We start from the raw sequence: 20154 nt of genomic DNA, 5'->3' as shown, positions 1-20154 counted from the left end.
CACTCCTTTGTGTCCTTTTGAAACTCCCCTCCGATCGCTTCAGTGAAAGCAGGTTTAGGTGTGAGTTTTACCCACTTACTTAAAGCCATCGGTGTTGACTGGGGGAGGTCAAGTTTGCAGGGCTATGGGGAGAGCGCGGGGGAGTGGGATTGAATTGGATAGCTCTTTTCAAAGAGCCGACACAGACGAGATGGGCCGAATGGCCTCTTTCTGTACTGTATCACTCTATGATTCTATGATGAGTGATCTTTTGACTCCAGACAAGGTAGTTGTAGCACCTGGGAATCGCTCTGAGTTGCATCTTTAGTGCGCGTTAATTTTCCTTGCACCACAGTTTCTCCCGACACAATACAAACCTCTTCCATTTAATCATCAGGAACCATGTCACTGCGACAAGGTTTAAAGTAAGGCTGCTCTGGTGATGACATTCAATAAGAATAATCCTCGAGTTTAACACAGCGTTTTTCATGCTGGGAGGATGTCTCAAAGTGCTTCACAGGACATACCGTAAAGTGTAGTGACTGTATTTTATGAACTATTTGCGCACATCTACAATAATTCTTGCATTAAAACATCTCAAAGCGCTTCGCAAGCAATTGCTCTCACCAGCAGTGACCGTGAATGTGTATTTTTGAAGTTAATGTGTATTGTGAGGTGCGAGACACTTGGGTTCAATTCCAGGCAAAGTGAAACCTTGGGCAAGTTTCCTTACTCCACACGCCTAATGATAATCCCTCCAAAACAAAACAATAATAAATTGGTCATTTTTAATCCACGACTGCTTGTGGGGACGCTGCTGTGCGCAATTAGCTGCCACATTTCGCCCAAAAATATACGGTCAATTCACTTTACAGTCTATTCTGTGAAGCGCTTTGAGATGTCGAGAAGACGTGAAAAGCACTATATCAAATGCAAGGATTAAATTAAAAATTAACCTGTTTCATTGCCTTTCAATAATGTTTCCCACAAAACCTATTTATTGCTTCTCATGATTTACCATGAAGTGGAGTGACTGTATTGTGTGGGCGAAACCGACAACCAATTTGCACACGCTGACATCCCACAAACAGCCCGGAGGTGAAAAAGAAATGCTCTCTGGGACTGTCTGAGACTCTCTGAAACTCTGGTAGTGTCCGGTGGAGACCTGTAGGATAGCAGTTAGTGCGTTCGCCTAGCAAGTGAGGGACCTGGGTTCGATTCCCGGGCAGGGCAAAATTTAGGCAAGTTTTCTTACTCAACATGCCTCTGTTTATCTAGCTGTATGTGGAGTCCTGTAGCTCAGTGGTTAGAGCACTCGCTTTGCAAGTGAGAGACCTGAGTTCAATTCCAGGCAGGGCGAAACCTTGGGCAAGTTTCCTTACTCCACACAGAGCCTAATAATAATCCCTCCAAAACTAAAAACAATAATTAAATTGGTCATTTTCAATCTACGACTGTTTGTGGGACATTGCTGTGCGCAATTGGCTGCCGCGTTCGCCCACAAATATACAGTCAATTCACTTTACAGTGTGTTCTGTGAAGCGCTTTGGGACGTCCTCCCGACGTGAAAAGCGCTATATCAAATGCAAGGATTATTATTATTATTATGTAGGAACCTGGTTGTTAGTCAATTGCTGGCAATAATCCCTCCAAAAACAAAAAGAATCTGGTCACTCAATCACAACTGTTTGTGCGAAATTGGGTGCGCGTTTCGCCCACAAAATACGAGGTTAATCCGCTTGATAATATATTCTGTGAAGTGCTTTGAAACGTCTCAACAACGTGATGAGGCGCTAGGTCAACTGCAAGGATTCTTCTTCTTATATTATTCCCGCTATTCTGGTGAAGGGTGTCTGCGCTGTGCTGAACGGCTTGGAGCTTGTTTTTTGCCCTGGAAAAGCCCAGTGACTGAGTTTTTGGATCTTCATCGTTGCAGGTTGGGAAGTGGGAGAACTCGAGCCTGAATCTGAAGTACCCTGTCTGGCCCAGGTTTAGTTCCTTTGCCGACAGCGAAGTGGACGATAACCACTTGACCATCGTCACTCTGGAGGAAGCGCCCTTCGTCATCGTGGAGAACGTGGATGCACTGACCGGGACGTGCGTGAGGAACAATGTGCCGTGTAGAAAGCACATCAAAACCTCGTAAGTCCAGCGCTGCTCGCCTGGCGCGGTGTGTCTCTGTCCGTCGCGCACCTTTTAAAACGTGAAGAACATCTCCCTGGTCTTGGTGTGAGATGTCTTAGTCCTTTGCATGCAATACAGTAATACAGTTTAAATTAAGTGCTGGGTTGGCATCCGGGCTGGGACTGGGGGCCGAGTGGGGGTGGGGAAAGATGACTGAAAGCAGGTCAAAGAGATACATTTCGAGACGTGCCTTGAAAGAGAGCGGGGAAGCAGATTGTCTCTCTGCAAGGCCTCTGGTTTCTTGGCTGTATTTTCCCCGTGATTTCATAAAGGATGTTTTGGAGGTGGGAAACGTGCGTGAATTTCACACCAGAAACATGGTGTTTATAACAATAATTATAACAACAACACTGCTGTAATAAAGGTTATTATTACACGTAATGTTTGAACATTTTGACTGTAAATCAGCCACTGTGTCATTGAAATGTCAGCAGCTCTCCAAGACACTGAGTGGACTCCCAATAATTGCCCTTTGCTTTGAGGGAGGGGGTGTGGGGGAGTTCAGTTGGGTGTCTGATGTGTGCGGAAATCCATCACATGCTTAAGAGTATTCAAACCAAGCTGAGAATTCCATGCATCCCACCTCTACATGGAAATCCCAGAGATAGATTGTTGGAATGGAATCCGCACTCTCTCCCTGGAGGGACGTATCCTGCTTACCTAATTCCGGACATTAATAGGCGCAGGTTGGCAAGAATACAGGCTTGGGGACCCCAGAGTGTGCGTTGGGGTAACTGCTGGAGTCTAACCAGCTAAAACCACACAGCTTGCCATTGATAGGACTGCCTGGCAAACTTTCCCGCTGCTTGTTCAGCTAGGACCACGTAAGGGCTTTGGTTTGCGGGGTTAACAGGAGCTGCGTGGGAAGAGTCCCTGCCCTCAGTGACTGGTCTGCCCTATCAAGTCCTGCCAATGAGCCAGGCTGGGCTGTGCTATCATCAGCTGACAGCCCAGTAAAGAGCTCGGCTGTAAACTGAGGGAGTGGGTGAGGGGAGGCGGTGATGGAGTGGGTGAAAATGACACTGACCCAGTTATCTGAGCACACTGTAAGAGACACTGAGAGACAGTGAGAGATGACCATTTAGCGTTGGATGAGTCTTGCCAGAGGAATCCAGGTTAATTACACACCCCAGCCTGAGCTGTGCTGAGGGTCCATCTCATGTCATTGCTGTGTTCAGTGACAGCAACTCAACTCACACTGTCTCCTAATGCTTGACCTTCAACAGAACATCTTGAAATTAAGGCACAAAAAAAGGTCTGTAAGTGCTATTCCTTACTGTAATCTTACTCTCCTGCACTAAGCGTCATGAACCCTTCAACCCCATCCTCACCCGGCTTCACTGGCTCCCCATTCCCCGGAGGATAGAGTTCAAAATTCTTGTCCTTGCCTTTAAAGCCCTTTGCGGTTTTGTTCCTCACTAGTTCTGCGACTTACTAATCCTTTACCAACCTGTTCGTTCCCTCCACTTGGCGGGCACTGGCCAGCTCCACAACCCCCGCCCTGTTGGCTCAACCATCGGAAGTCAGACCTTCAGCCTTTGTGCCCCCATCCTCTGGAACTCCATCGGCCTCGCCCCCTCCCTCGCTGCATTCCTTGCAACCTTCAAGGCCCGTCTCAAGACCTTCCTCTTCGACCATGCCTTCGGTCATCTTTCAGCTTTCCCCCCGCATCCCCACCCTCCCTGCCCTCCACCGCTCCCTGATCCCAACCCACGCCTCGGGTGCAAACCCTTCATTGTCCTCCTGAGGAGTGTTAGGTGCAGGTTGAAGAGCCAAGGCTTGAGGAACCCAAGGCAGAGAGGAGAAGGGGAGAGACAGTGAAGGGGTGGAGAGTGAGAGAGTGAGACGGGTGGGCGAGAGGGGTTTAAAATGGGCGAAGAAACCTATAGTGAGGGAGTTGGGGGGAGGAGGTTTGAGAAAGGGGGTGAAGGAGGGCGTGAAGGAGGTGTAGGGTGAGGGAGTAGAAGGGAGAAAGAGCAGGATTACGAGGGAGAGAGAGGGATGAGAGAGGGGAGGTGAAGAGGGACACTTTCCTATTCTTGCTCTCATTGAAAATTGTGTATGTAAAATAAGAATGAGCTTGAGCTGTGAGTTTATGGCATAAAGAGTAAAACAAGTGACCCTTAAACATTTGTCTCGAGCCCCTGACTGTCAAAGATCAGGCACACTACTCCCAGTTGTGAAAACGAATCCATTTAGGATATTGAAATCATTTTGTACAGTTCAATAATCCCCAGAGGGAATTCAGTAACTAGCAACTTAAAAGCATTGATCGATCAGAGCTGATCCAGTGTCAAATAGCACGACCTGATTGTTTCAATAAAACTACTATATTAATAGGTTTGCCCTCTGCAGAGCCTCTGTATAAGGCTCAGTCCAGCTAACATTGGAGCAGCTTTTGAAATGCATCTACATTATAAATTTATCACAAATTATAATAACAGCAACGTAATAATCCAAGCATTTGATACTGCGTCTAACCTCAAATCAAAATGCTTCCCAGGCTGTTGCTCTCAAGCATAGTGACTTTTTTTTGTCAGCGAAGGGTAGCAGATTTGTATGCAGTAATGTTCAAGAGGGGATCTAATAGAGTTGTTTAAAATGATAAAAGGGTTCAATAAGGTTATCATAAATAGGTTGTTTCCATTGGTTGGAGAATTTAACCGGGGGGATACAAGTATGAGATAGCGACAAGGGGATCTAAAAGAGAATTTAGAGGGAACTACTTCACACAGAGGGTAGTGAAAATGTGGAACTCGCTGCCTGAAGCGGTGGTTTAATCAGATAGTGTAGATGCATTCAAGAGGAAATTAGACCTTCACATGAGGGAGAGGGGAATAGAAGGGCATAATAATAGTAATAATAATAATCCATGCATTTTATATAGCGCCTTATCATGTCGTTAAGCCTTCTCAGAGCTCTTCACAGAATATACTGTAAAGTGGATATGGAAGGGAGGGAGGGAGGGAGGAGCGGGGGGAGATTTGTGTAGAGTATTAACACCGGCATGGACTGGTTGTGTGCCAAGTGGCCTGTTCCCATGCTGTACGTTCTTTGTCATTTCTTTCTAAAACCCAAACGACAGTACTTAGTCAAAGGAATGCTCCCCTGGCACTGCACTGGAGCATCAGCTGGGACTCTGAGCTTCCCCGTGGGGCTTGAACCCACATCTGCCTGACCCAGAGGCGAGAGCATTACAGACTCAGCTGGGCTGACACCATAGCAGTCGACGAAATTTGCAGTAATAATACATTGCAGCTAATTCCCGGCGATAATAATATGGGAAAAACAGTGCTGTGACAGCACGAATATGTGTTAAAACCAGACCACTGTAATCCACATTAAAATAACAATTACTGCTCACAGTGGGAACCACAAAATTACAGGGATACGAGGACACGCTTTGCTTGTGTTGCTGTTTGTTTTCGGAGCTGCAAATTACAGGGATCCTTCATGCTGGGGGCGGTGGGAGCTGGGAGCATGGGCTGTGATGTCCTCAAATCTATTTAAAACTGTGCAAGAAATTACACAGGACACTTACAAGATAACAACAAAAGCAATCAGTGTTGCGGCTTGCTGGTCTATGTACACTGCACTTGCGATCCCATGGTCTAGGCTGACGCTCCAGTGAAGTGCTGGGGGCTGTGCATTGTCGGATGCTATGTTAAACCGACATCCCGTCGGCCTATTCAGGTGGATGTTAAAGATCCCGTGATGCTGTTCGAAAAGAGAAGTGAGTTTCTCTCTCCCAGTGTCCTGACCAACAATTCCCCCAAATAAATGTGGTCAACCGCTCCATTGCTGTTTGTGGGATATCGCTTAGTGCGAACTTGCTGCCGTGTTTTGCTGACAAAATTACAGTCACTCCACTTTACACTATATCAGTGTTGAGACGCCTCGAGGACCCGATAAGGCGCTATATCGAATGCAAGGATTATTATTATTTACAAACAACCATGGAGCTAGTAACCAATCTTATTTGGGGGATTGTTGGCCAGGACAGAGAGAGAAACTCCCTTGTCTTTTAGAATAGCGCCATGGGATCTTTAACATCCACCTGAACAGGCAGACGCGACTGGTTTAATGTCTCATTTGAAGGCCGGCACCTCCGACAATGCAGGATGCCCCAGCACTGCATTGGATTGGGAATTTAGACTATGTGATTCCAAGTCTTGACATGTGGCTTGAACCAACAACCTTCTGCCTCAGAGGCGAGAGCGCTGCACACTGGGCCAAGCTGACTCCTGTGATCTTGTGACTAGTTGCTTGCATGTGTAACAGTTGCTCTCTCTTTACAAGTGTCTTTTTGCCATCTCTCACCAGCAATGCCACCAACCACAAGGGTACGTACGTTAAAAAGTGCTGCAAAGGTTTCTGCATTGACATTCTGAAGAAACTGTCCAGGACCGTGAAGTTCACGTATGATCTGTACCTGGTGACAAACGGAAAACATGGCAAGAAGATCCATGGCGTTTGGAATGGGATGGTCGGGGATGTAAGTTGACTTGGGTTATATACAGTTTAGTTATCCTCACACACTGGCACCTCCCTAGCTCTCCGAACTCCTTCTCTACTACTCCACTGCTTGTCTCCCTCTCCCCCACCCCCTCCCCACTCCTGCCCTTACAATTGGATAACTCGCTATGCCCCTAATCTCTGGAACTTCCTCTCTCGACCCCTTCCTTCCCCCACTCCTCCTCTATGTGTCTTCAAATCCTGCTTCAAAATGTACCTCTTTGACTGTGCCTGTGATCACCTTCTTCCTGCCCCCTCCCCGCCATTGTAAAGTGCTCCAAGACATTATTCTGTGTGAAAGATGCTGTAGAAATACAGGTTGTTCTTGTTAACTTCAAAGCATCGGATTTTTTTAAAAAAAAAGTCCTTGAAAATATTTGGTATTAGACCAAATTCTGTGTTCTCTTCAAAACCGGGTTAGATTAGAGCTGTCAGAAAGCTGTTCAGCTTTGGTTACGAAGTGATATTTCTGAGCAGGATTTAAACACAGCCACTTGTTAACATAATAATGCTTATAGTTTAATCTGGTGCCGTTCACGTTGAGAGGGTATCTCTAAGTGATGCACAGGATTTACTGTAAAGTATAGTAGCTGTATTTTGTAGGTGAATATGGCAGCCAATTTGCACACAGCGATGTTCCACAAACAGCCATTGAGTGAGTGACCAATTTTATTTGGAAGATTTTTGGCCAAGACTCAGGGAGAGAAAAACTCCTTTCTCTTTTTGAATAGTGCAATGGGATCTTTAAAGTCTACTTGTGTATGAAATGTTAAATAGGATTGAAAATGGAAACCCTGATTAATACTTTAGGATGCAACAATACAGTAGAACAAGAGGCCACTGGGTTAGAGCTGCAAAGGGAAATTTGGGGGAGATACCAGGAAGATTTTCTTCACCCAGAGGGTAATTGACGGCTAGAACAGGTTGCCAGGTTGGGACCAGGACAGTGGGACACATTTATAAAGCAGCTTGGTGCTGTGAGTGGGGGGACGGTACGGTGGGTGTTCTGGATGATGAGATCAGATCAGATGGTCCGAAGGACCTTCTTCATCCAAATCGATCTTGTGATCTTGTAATATAGCCTGATAATAATAATAATAATCCTTGCATTTGATATAGCGCTTTTAAAGTCTTCTAGACATCCCAAAGCGCTTCACAGAATATACTGTGAAGTGAATTGACTGTATATTTGTGGGCGAACGCGGCAGCCAATTGCGCACATCAGTGTCCCACAAACAGTCGTGGATTGAAAATGACCAATTTATTATTGTTTTGTTTTTTTGGAGGGATTATCATTAGGCGTGTGGAGTAAGGAAATTTGCCCAAGGTTTCGCCCTCTGCCTGGAACTGAACTCAGGTGATGTTAGTGGTGAGCAATTTAAAAACTATTCTGAGGAATAGTTGCAGTGACAGAATGAACCATGTTTGTAAATTGCGTTCTCCCGGGAATAACGTAAGAACCCTCCTGCATTGTGTTACACCGTCTGAGCTAACCCAACACCTCTCAGGCCATCACGGCTGGTTTTGGGGCGAGGAGGGAATTTTGTGGGAAAAAGATGATTGGAAAAAAGGGACTTCAAGATATACTCCGTGGAGACATTTAAAAAAAAACGCAGATGTGTTAATTAACAAATGTGTTAATGAACACATCACCACACCATTAGGAGGTGTGTTTTTATATCCTCGGTGTGCTGTAAACTGCTGAGTGGCTGTTTGTGAATGAAACAGAATTTCAAGAGAGCTTAAGAGAAAGAGAGAGAGAGAGAGAGAAAGTGAGAGAAAGAGAGAAATTTACATGCTGTGGATTATTCATCATCATAATAGGACTCTTCAGAAATGGCTTGACAAAATACCTGGCGAACAAAATATAAATTTCTTGCAAAAAACAGCTATTTTAGGAAGCTCAAATATACTAAGAAAAGTAACATGTGTAACATGGCAGTGTCGACCTTCACTGCAAACCATTTACCTCTGCAGAGTGATTTAAACTGTAATAACATAATAATAATAATAACCCTTGCATTTGGTATAGCACCTTATCATCTCTTTAAAATGGCTCAAAGCACTTCACTTCACAGAGTTTTACTGTAAAGTGCAGTGACTGTGTATTTTGTGGGTGAACTTGGCAGTCAGTTTGCGCACAGCGACGCCCACACAAAATAATAATAATCCTTGCATTTGATATAGCGCCTTATCACGTCTTTGAGACGTCTCAAATCGCTTCACGGAATATACTGCAAAGTGAATTGACTGTATATTTTGTGGGCAAAACACAGTGGTGATCCTGGGTTAATTGTGGCTTTTCCCGTTGCAGGTGGTTTACGAGAGGGCACACATGGCTGTTGGCTCATTGACCATCAATGAAGAACGCTCTGAAGTTATTGACTTCTCCGTTCCATTTGTGGAAACTGGAATCAGTGTCATGGTGTCTCGGAGCAATGGCACTGTTTCACCCTCTGCATTTTTAGGTAAAGGTTTGGGGTACCCCAGCCTGGCCTGGCCTGGCCTGGCCGTGGTGGGGGGAGATTCTCGCTCTGTCTGGGTCGCCCAGTTTGTCGTTTGCTTCTCATCCATGGCCCAGTCACGGCTGGTGTAGACCCTCAGGGGCTGAGGGGTGAAACCTGGTTTCACTGCACAGTCGGGTAATGCGGATTGGATTCCAGCGCCTGAAATCCCACATTAACACTGCTGCCAAAACAGCCCAGGGCACAGACCAACACCCGGCCAGTGGGAGCAAGTGCCGTGGTTCAGGTAATCCATTCAATCCCGTTGACCCATCTCTCCTCCCCTCCCCTCCACATGCCTACAGAATGTCGCAGTCTTTCTCAGCATCCTCTTGGGTGTAATCCATTGAATTGGTGAAACTGCTCTTTTAACCAGAGAGGGTTCTGTACAGAGAGGGGGGTTTGTAACATACAGGGTGGCCTGAATTTGGATTCTCTACCTCAAACCGTAGTGGAGGAAGTGTCTATAAATTTGTTTGTTGGGTGTTAGAGAGGTTAGAGAGATTGTAGAATCATAAAATCTTACAGCATAGAAGGAGGCCATTCAGTCCATCGTTCCTGTGACGACTCTTTGAAAGAGCTACCAACTAGTCCCACTCTCCCGCTCTAGACCCCATAGCCCTACAAATATTTCCGTTTTAAGATATTTGAGAAAAAGTAATTAAAGGGCATGGGGAGTGACAGGAAGGTGAATAAGACATGGTGGCTCATGTCCATTCAATCGATATAAGTTAAGGAGCAAAGGGGAAGAATAGAAGGATTTGTTTTTACACAGGAAGTTGTTGGGATGTGGAATGTCTTCCTTGGTCCCGTGGTTGAGGCAGGATCCACATTAGCTTTTCAGAAGGAAGCAGATAGATTTATCTAAAGAGGAGTCATCTGTTAGGGTGTGGAGGGGAGGAGAGGCAGGTCAATGGGACTGAATGGATTGTTCTTTTAAAGCACATGGGCTGAATGATTACGTGCTGAGCTGTAGGCAAAACGCACTCGGACAGACTTGCTAGGCCAAATGACCCATTTCTATGCTGTACCATTCCTCAATGATGTGATGTTCGCCTTGGAGGGCTGTGTATGTACTCGTGTGAAGACAGTGGCAGTTCTGGACAGGTCCTTACTTGGCAGAGTTGAGAGATGATAATCTCTGAATATTTCAAAACTGTCAGGAGCTACTGTGTGCAGGATATGGTTTGAAACCCGCTGACATTTACAAACCCTGTACAATAAGATTGCTCTTTGAAATCAGTGCTACCATGAGATGGCCTTTCTCAAAGCCTTTTGTTGGGTTCCTTCAACGCATGATCCATTGACCTCCTGCCTTGTGTTCTTTTGCAGAGCCTTTCAGTGCTGCAGTCTGGGTGATGATGTTTGTCACTCTTCTCATGGTGTCCGCCGTGGCTGTCTTTTTGTTTGAGTACTTTAGCCCTCTTGGATACAACAGAAATTTAGCGCAAGGGAAAAGTAAGTCATCTCATTCTTAAACCACGCATTACTTCTCTCGTTACTGATCTGCATTGGCACGTATTCCAAACACACCGCCAACAGTTACTGTGTCCAATTACATATTGCAATTACATATCAGCGCATTACATATTGCAACATCATAATAATTCTTGCATTTGATACAGTGCCTTATCACGTCGTTGAGACGTTTCAAAACGCCTCACAGGATTTTACTGATTCACAGGATTGTAAAACGCTGCCATGTTTTGCCCAGAAAACATACAGTTGTTTCACTTTACTGTCCTGTGAAACGCTTTGAGACGTCTCAACGATGTGATAAGGTGCTATATCAAATACAAGGGTTATTATTATGATTTCAATAGCGCCCTAGGTAGTGTCTCGTAAATTGAAGTGACTATATTTTGTACCGAACACCTGCAGATACGAAGCACTTTTAGTCAGGTGGTAAGTCTGCCAGGGATTAAAGCTCTATTCGCTGACCCAATGGGAGGAAGATAATGGCTGGTATCTTAATTGCTGCACAAGATATTTCCGAATGATTGTTGTATCCTCTTGTGCAGGCATTTTCTGAGGAGTTTATTATGATATTCAAGAGTCAAATTAGCCCCTTGCTCCCATCAATTGCCGATTATGCACGAGTTGCTGTCTGTCTCAGTAATGAAGCACAAGTGCTTTTCACTAAATGACAAGCATCTTAAAGAGATACTTACACCTCACCAAAGCTCTGTGCCTAGGCTTCTAATGACTCTGACAGAAGATGCTGATTTTCTTTAATTCTATTGGAACCGTATTCCAAGGAGAGAATAGGCAAACTGGAGCTTGAAATAGAGGGGATTGGAGGGTGATGTGATTGAGCTGTTTATGACACTAGTCCTGTACCGTAGTGGTTAGCGCGCTCGCCTCGCAAGCGAGAGAACCCGGGTTTGTTTCCCGGGCAGAGTGAAACCTTAGGTAAGTTTCCTTACTACACACTCCTCTGTTTACCTAGCAGTGAGTTGGAACCCGGTTGTTGATTAATGGATCGCTTTCCGGGGGTAATAATCCCATATAAAAAAAATTGGTAACTCAATCCATGGGTTTATGGGACACTGCTGTGCACGATTGGCTGCCGTGTTTCTCCCACAAAATACACACTTAATCTACTTTACGGTATATGCTGTGAAGCATTTTGAGACGTCTCAACGATGTGATAAGGCACTTCCCCCGCCCTGCCTGCCCCACCATTCAGCTTTTCTGCCTCAACCTTTGGAACTCCATCCCACAGGCCCTTTGCCTCGCCCCCTCCCTTGCCTCCTTCAAGACCTGTCTCAAGACCTTCCTCTTCGACCACGCCTTTGCCCACCCTCCTACTGCTACCCTCCTCGTCCTCCAACCCTCATTATCCCAACCCCCAGCTCGTGTCCAAATCCCTGATTGCCCAGCGCGTTGGGACGTCGTCCTGACGTGAAAGGCGCTATACAAATGTAATTTGTTGTTGTTCTTCTTATTGATTGATGTGGGTGTCAGTGAGTATGGAGTAAAGGCAGGCGAATGGGACTGGGTTACAGATAAGCCACGATTTAAGAAAATAGTGGAGCAGGCCGATGGGCTGAATGGCCTCCCTGTCCCTATCCCTGTGTTCCTACATTAAGCTCAGGTGATAAATATTGCAAATGAAATACTTAGTACAAAACAATAACCTGTTGCCATCTGTGCAGTTTATGACTTAATAAGAGCTTTATTCTGACACAGACACTGTGACAATATTAAATCTTTTTAAGTGCATGTCTCATGGCACACATTGTCTTTGAGAACTGCACTCTCTTCAGGTCATTAACTAGATATCAACATCTCTGGTGGTCAAACACAGTGATTACAGTAATGTGGTGTGAGAGTGACCAAGCGTTGTAAATTAGACCCAGAGGTCCTGCTAAACATCTCCTACAAACCTGAGAAAACTTCTAATTTGCTAGTGATGTTGTCTTTGGATTTAATCTTTTTCCTGATTGCTGTGAGGAACTTTATTCCCAAAGTCACTAAGAGAAAAGATTATTATTTTTATATAGTTCAGCTGAATCCCAGCATGAGACCACTTTGCCACAATTCTGAACAATCACACATTTTAAGAGGAATTCTTAATTTGGCAATCTGTTTTCTGCCGTTCTTCAAAAAAAAGACCCGTCCAAATGATAATAAACACTTATAATCCTTGCATTGGATATACAGTAGCTCATTTCACATCAGGAGGACTTCTCAAAGCACTTCACAGGATTTACTGTAAAGTGTAGTGACTGTCCACACAGCAATGTCCCACAAACAGCCATGAAGTGAATGACCAATTTTTTGGGGGGATGTTGAGGGATTATACCCCCGGAAAGTGATCCACCTAACAATCTACATACTGCCAGGTAAACACAGGCGTGTGGAGCAAGAAAACTTGCCTAAGGTTTCGCCCTGCCCGGGAATTAAACCCGGATCCTCTCGCTTGCAAGGCAAGCGTGCTACACTATGGGATTCCTATTCTTCAAAACAGAGGAATTCTCCCCCTTTTCCCCTGGCACAGTTACTGGCCGTAGCCACAGATTCATCCACTGGGTGTGATGGGCACAAACCCATGTCGTGTTAATGCACAATCCACCATGTTCTCAGATTCAACTGGTTTGGAACCATCAACCAGGGAGAAATGAACTCTCCAATTGAGTACCATCGCAGGTAGACTGCCAAGCCACTAGTGCTCTCTTCACAGGTATCTCGATAACCTCTGCATGTTAACTTAACAAAAACCAAGAAACCTCACAAGACTAACAAAAGGACAACCTCATTCATTGACTGGCTTGTCAGTGGATCATGGCACCTAGGATTGGGAACACAGAGTTTCACAGAAAAAAACACATGCAAGGACCCCATGTGATGGCTCCTGGTTATAGAATCCTCCAAATAAAGGAGTCTGATCATAGCAGACGTCTAACAACCCTGATCTAGAAAGTTGGAACTAACTTTCATTTTATTTAAAAAAAACACTCCTTGGGAAATATTTTGCTCCCGGTGGTGGGGGGGATAAAAAAACACACCTTGGAAAATGTTAAAGTGGGAAGAATATTTACTCACTTTGGATGTTCTTTGCTCACAGATCCTCACGGTCCATCCTTCACTATTGGCAAAGCAATATGGCTGCTGTGGGGTCTTGTCTTCAACAACTCTGTGCCCGTGCAAAATCCCAAAGGAACCACCAGTAAAATCATAGTCTCAGTCTGGGCCTTCTTTGCTGTCATCTTTCTGGCCAGCTACACGGCCAATCTGGCAGCCTTCATGATCCAGGAAGAGTTTGTGGACCAAGTGACTGGACTCAGTGACAACAAGGTAAGGCTCTGCCTCCCTTCACCATTTAGTAAATTATTATAATAATATTAGTGTTAACGATCCTTGAGTTTCATACAACACCTTATCATATTGATGATGATAATAATCACTACATTTGAAATGGCGCCTTATCACCAGTTGAGACGTCTCAAAAGTGCTTCACAGGATATGTGGAGTCCTGTAGCTCAGTGGATAGAGCACTCGCTTTGCAAGTGAGAGACCTGAGTTCAATCCCAGGCAGAGGGCCAAACCTTGGGCAAGTTTCCTTACTCCACACAGAGCCTAATAATAATCCCTCCAAAACCAAAAACAATAACAAATTGGTCATTTTCAATCTACGACTGTATGTGGGACATTGCTGTGCGCAATTGGCTGCCGCGTTCGCCCACAAATATACAGTCAATTCACTTTACAGTGTGTTCTGTGAAGCGCTTTGGGACGTCCTCCCGACGTGAAAAGCGCGATATCAAATGCAAGGATTATTATTATATCGTAAAGTGGATTGACTGTGTATTTTGTGGGCGAAACACAGAAGGATTATTTAGGATATACTGTTAAAGTGTAGTGACTGTGCATAGTTTGTTGGCGATCGCGAACGCAGCAGCCAATTTACGCACAGAATTGACCCACAAACAGCCATGGAGTGAGTGACCAATTTTATTTGGGAGATTGTTGGTCAGGACACCAGGAGAGAGAAACTCCCTTCTCTTTTCAAATAGTGCCGTGGGATCTTTAATGTTCACCTGAACAGGCAGTACCTCAGCTTTAGATGTTGTCTGAAGGACTCTTATGCTAATCTGGTATGGACGTTACATATGGATACGTTTCATTCGGAACACAGCAGAAACGGTAGAACTGTTGAGAAGGTTGCACAGACAGACCCAGCACACATTTGAATGGACCAGAGACTACGAGAAGACCTTTGAGAAGATAAAGTGACAGAATCACCTGTATTAAGGTTTGAGAATACGACAGAACGATTGACACTGTCTGTAGCAGGGAGTACACAGGGAAAAGGAGCTGCACTTGTACAAAATGGATCTCCTGTGGCCACTAAGACCAACGATACACACAATGGGAAGGAGCGCGTGGAGAGACCAGAGACACTGAGAATGAGGACAAGCCCTTACAGCTTATATCAGAAAGAACATGGCTGACACATCTCCGTGGCGACGGAGAATGAGGACCTGCCTGGAAAACATAACCTGAGACTGAGGTACAAGTAGGTTAATCAGCGAGATACCGCCCATACTCATCAGAATGGCGTCTGACAGGAACCAACTGGAGACAACAAACTCCCTAAAGAAATAGAGATTCAGGCAGCACAAGGGACACGTTTGAGGAAGCGATAACTGAGTGCAAAACAACAACAAGATTATAGCGCCTTTCAAGTTAGGAGGACGTCCCAAGGTGCTGCCTTCCTTGGGATGAGACGTTAAACCGAGTTCCCTGTCTGGTGGATATTAAAGATTCCGCGACGCTATTCGAAAGAGAAGGAAGTTTCTCTTTCCTGGTGTCCTGGCCAACAACCCCCCACCAAAACAAAATTGATCACTCATTTCATGGCTGTTTATGGGGCATTGCTATGTGCAACTTGGCTGACATGTTTGTCTACAAATACAGTCACTACATTTCATAGGACAAACTCCTGTGAAGCACTTTGGGATGTCCTCTCGATGAGAAAGGCACAATATCAAATACAAGGATTATTACTATTAAAACAACTCAGGTTCAGTGTGGAACAGACAGCAAAGGGGACTAATAGGAAGTGTCCTGATAGAAAGGACTAGAAGTAACTACTGGAGGGGATATTACAGAACAGGTCCACTGGTGGATTTGATATTTGACTGCTAATAAAATACTTAACAGTAGTTATTCCTGACTCGGCTGATGTCACAACTATCCCAAGGTGGATTGTTCTACTTGTAATTTTACGTTACATTTAATTTAGTTTACATCCCGGAGTCCTTTTGACTCACCCCCTCCCTCACCTTGTTCAATGTTTGTCTCAAGACCTGCTTCTTTGCCCACGCCTTTGGTCATCTTTCACCTCTCCAACCCCCTCAGTTCCCACATCCCGTTCAGGTACCCACCCAGGATGTTAAGTGCCTTGTGACGTCCTCCCAACCTGAAATTTGTATTGTATTGTATACTGTATTATATTGTATTGTGTTTTGTGGAATTGAGAGCTTTTGCTAACTCCCATCACTTGAAGCTCAGTCTTCAGTCCTTTATTGGTGTGCGGAATCTGCCGCTTGCTGTGTGCCTTCTCCGCAGTATTTAATCATCCTGTGGCACGATTCTGACATTTCTGACATTCCAGTTTAAGCGCGGGGCACTGGGCAGATATAGCTTTGCCTATTGTGCTGTGCACTCGCCTCCAATTTCCTGCAGTGGTAGTGATTAATCGCTACGGTCAGGCAGTGCAATTTAATAGCAGCACTCTTTTTATTAAAAAATATCTCATCACTGAAAGATACCCCACTGAATCGATTTTTTTTCCACTATGTGGATAGTTAGCACGTTTGAGAGATAAAACCCTGCGTGTTACATATTGAATGGGGCTCTGATAACTATTCTCCTTGGGGAGGGAGGTAAGTGGGGTCTCCTTTGTGTTGAACTAGCTCCAAGCTGACGGAATATCGGAATTGAGCCAGCCCTCTGTGGCGGACTCGGTAGTCCGGTTTCTGAGCCAGGTGGGTCCACAGTATTCCAGGGCACTGCTGATGACAGCACAGCCAGCACAGACAGGCACTCTTCACACTCAGATCCTGTTAACCCTGCAAGCCAAAGCCTTAACAGATAGGGTGGTCCTAGCTGGACAATCAGAGGGAAAGCTTGCCAGACAATGCTCTCAATGGCAAGCTATTTGTTTTTAGCTGGTTACCCCAGACTCCAGCAGTGACCCCAATGCACATTCTGGGGTCCCCGAGTCTTGGCTTTCACCAACTTGAACCTAATGCTCTCTAAGAGTAGTTAACCAGGGTGCATCTCCACATAGTTTTTACTGTGAAGTGGTAGTGACTGTGTATTTGGAGGCTAACAATAGGTCGAATGGCCTCCTTCTGCTCTGTAAAATGTTGGTGGAGGCTCAGGAGTGATGCTCCTCAGTGACATTTGGGTTCTTTAAGGACGGAAGCGATTTAGTGGAATGGAAAGGCACATTTCTGAGTGAACATTTGAGCGTCAATTGATTGTTTCAAAATTCCTAACGTCCAATTTTTTCTTCCAGTTCCAGAGACCCTATGATTATTCCCCTCCGTTTCGGTTTGGCACAGTGCCGAACGGCAGCACGGAGAGAAACATCAGGAATAACTACCCCGACATGCACGCTTATTTGTCCAAGTATAACCTGAAAGGAGTGCAGGATGCCCTCATGAACTTGAAGGCTGGGTAAGCTTTTGACGGGAATAATTTACCTTCATCACACAGAGGATACATTTCAAGATCCTAGTCCTCACCTTCCAAGAACTTCATGGCCTTGCTCCCCCCTACCTCTGCCAACCTTCCCGCTCCCTCAGCTTAGTGGGCTCCGACCTGCTTTACGTCCCCGCCTCACCTGTCCCACCATTCTGCCAATCTGCCCCCACCCTGTGGAACTCCATCCTGCAGTCCCTCCACCTCACTCCCTCCCTTGCCTCCTTCAAGATTCGTCTCAAAACCTTATTCTTCAACCGTGCCTTCGATCACTCTCCTTCCCCTCCTGCCCTCCACCCTTCCTGATCCTGACCCCCAGCTCAGGTCCGAAACACTGATTGTCCAGCGCCTTGGGACGTCCTCCCCATGTGAAAGGCGCTTTACAAATGTAGTTGTGTTGTTGTTGTTCATCTACCATCTGATTCAGGCAGTTCTTGCTTGTTCCCTGATTATAACCAAGTGAAATATTCTTGAATTTTGAGTTAAACATTGAAAGTCTCATGTCGCTATTTGGTGCGTTTTATTTCTGAAATCGTTCAACTTTGCTGGCTTCCCCCCAATCCCTGCCCCCCACCAACTCACACTCCCAGTCATCGGTGTGAAGCACTTTGAGACATCTTCCCAAAGTGAAAGGTGTTTGTGTAAATGTAAATTGTTGCTGTTGTAGACTCGGTCTATCAGACCACCTTAGAATTTGAGATGAGGCACAATTGGTGAACAGTCCTCAGTGAAGCCTTCATTTGGAATCTGTATCCCCTAGTTCTTAAATTATCCATTGCACATCTCTTCCCTGATGATTCCCGAGCTGTGCTGAAGGTCTGTCTTCACCAATCAGCCAACCTGTATTGTAGACCATTTCCTCACAGTCCACAGTGCAATAATACAGTTTTACCAAACATATCTCTTTTCCCCTCAATATAAAGTGCCATTAGACCACAGTATATTGATGGAGTTGTACATTGGCGAATGGTATTTTATATTGGGAGTGAGATGTTTAAAGATACTGTAGCACTGTATTTGGAGTGAGTGACCAATTTTATTTTGGGGATTGTTGGCCAGGACACTAGGAGAGAGAAACTCCCTTCTCTTTTCGAATAGTCCATAGGATATTTAACGTCCACCTGAAAAGACAGACGGGACTTTGGTTTAACTTTGGACAGAGAACGCCACCTCCGATTATGGAGCTCTCCCCCCAATCCCCAGCACTGCACTGGAGTATCCGATTCTACAGCTACTGACTGAGCCAGGCTGACACCAGTTACAGTGGAATGATGTGAATGAATAGTTCTTTCACATTAGTAAGATTGTTATCTCTGTTCGAAAAGTATTGAATATTTTATGATTTTTTAAAATTATTCTGGAAGACAAAAACCTAAATGAGTTAATTATTGAGAAGAGTGCGAGCTCCTAATTATTGCACTCTCCCAATCTTCCGTCTCGTTTTAAAGGGAAAATTAATCAAGTTGATAACAGGCCTGGGCAATCGCAGCACCTGCAAGCTTGAGTAACCGTTCTCTATCAACCCCGCTCACTATATTAGGTTCTCAAGCCTCCGATTCTCTTTAAATATTAATATCATTAAAATGACGTCCGGTGTGGCTGTGCTGTCTTCTCATCAGTTCACAGGAGATCACTAAATTGGTCTGGATGAAGAAGGCCCATCTGATGTCATCCCTCTAGAAAATTCGCCCTACCGTTCCCCCACCACAACATCAAGCTACTTTTTAATCGAGTCCCAGTGTCCTGGTCCCAACCTGGCAACCCTGTTCCAGTCATTAATTACCCTGAAATGACCATCACAACTCTAAACCTGTGTCTCGGTGCTTCTGAAAGTGTTGATCTGGGTTTACTTTTTCAATCCCACTTAAAACTTTATACACCTCCATAAGGTCCCCTTCTCAATCTCTCTTTGGGCTGATCCAATTTAGTGTGCTGTGGATCAGTGATTTAACATCATTATAGTGTAGACATTCCATTTTACACTGGGAGATTTCCACCAGTGCATATCGCACGCAGCAGATGACAGGAGGAGGCCATTCAGCCCATTTAGCCTGTTCCACAGACACTGAATAACACAATGGATGTAATGATCATCATGCCTGCATTTGATACAGCACCTTTCATGTCAGGAGGACAGCTCAATGTGCTTTACAGAATTTACTGTAAAGTGTAGTGACTGGGTATTTTGTTAGTGAATGGAGCAGTTAATTTGCACAGAGCGATATCCCACAAACATTCAGGAAGTGAATGACCTATTTCATCTGAGGGATTGTCGGCCTGGACACTAGAGGAACTCCCTAACCTATTTGAATGGAGACACAGGATCTTTAATGTCCATCTGAACAAGTGCAGACGGTACTTTGGGTTTAACGTCTCACCCGAAGGATGGCATCGCCCATAATACAGAGCTCCCCCAACACTGCTCTGGAGGTCAGCCGAGACTGTGAGCTCAAAACCCTGATGTGGGATTTGAAACCTTCACTCTGACCCAGAGACGATCGACTGAGCCAGACTGACACCCTAATATCCTGCTGATATTCCTATTTAAGAACAATGACTTATCATCCAATTGAAAAATCTTTTCCCAGTTTTTTCTTTAAGATGCGTGACAGTTTAAACATTTTTTTTTCGCGTGTGTTTAAACCATTGCGCAAGATTCACCCACTTGCTTCATTGGCAGGTTGCGAATCAGGGTAACTGAGGTCTGACATTCCACCTGGTCACAGCCTGCGAGGCTGCTCAGTCTTAAAATTGG

General features: G+C 45.0%; 1 protein-coding gene across 1 annotated transcript in view; it reads left to right on the top strand.

The window, feature by feature from the left end:
• The window catches only part of grin2aa (glutamate receptor, ionotropic, N-methyl D-aspartate 2A, a), a 103975-nt gene that overhangs the window by 65027 nt on the left and 18794 nt on the right, over positions 1-20154 (top strand). The window contains exons 4-9 of the mRNA XM_007904908.2: positions 1916-2121; positions 6487-6658; positions 8993-9146; positions 10515-10640; positions 13753-13982; positions 17215-17375. Coding sequence (XP_007903099.2) covers positions 1916-2121; positions 6487-6658; positions 8993-9146; positions 10515-10640; positions 13753-13982; positions 17215-17375 — 1049 coding nt within the window. The remainder of the gene's footprint in view (positions 1-1915; positions 2122-6486; positions 6659-8992; positions 9147-10514; positions 10641-13752; positions 13983-17214; positions 17376-20154) is intronic.

This window comes from Callorhinchus milii, unplaced genomic scaffold (assembly GCF_018977255.1).
Source record: "Callorhinchus milii isolate IMCB2004 unplaced genomic scaffold, IMCB_Cmil_1.0 Scaffold16, whole genome shotgun sequence".
Taxonomy (NCBI): Eukaryota; Metazoa; Chordata; class Chondrichthyes; order Chimaeriformes; family Callorhinchidae; genus Callorhinchus; species Callorhinchus milii.
The sequence above is the reverse complement of the archived record's forward strand: the minus strand, read 5'-3'. Positions and strand labels throughout refer to the sequence as shown.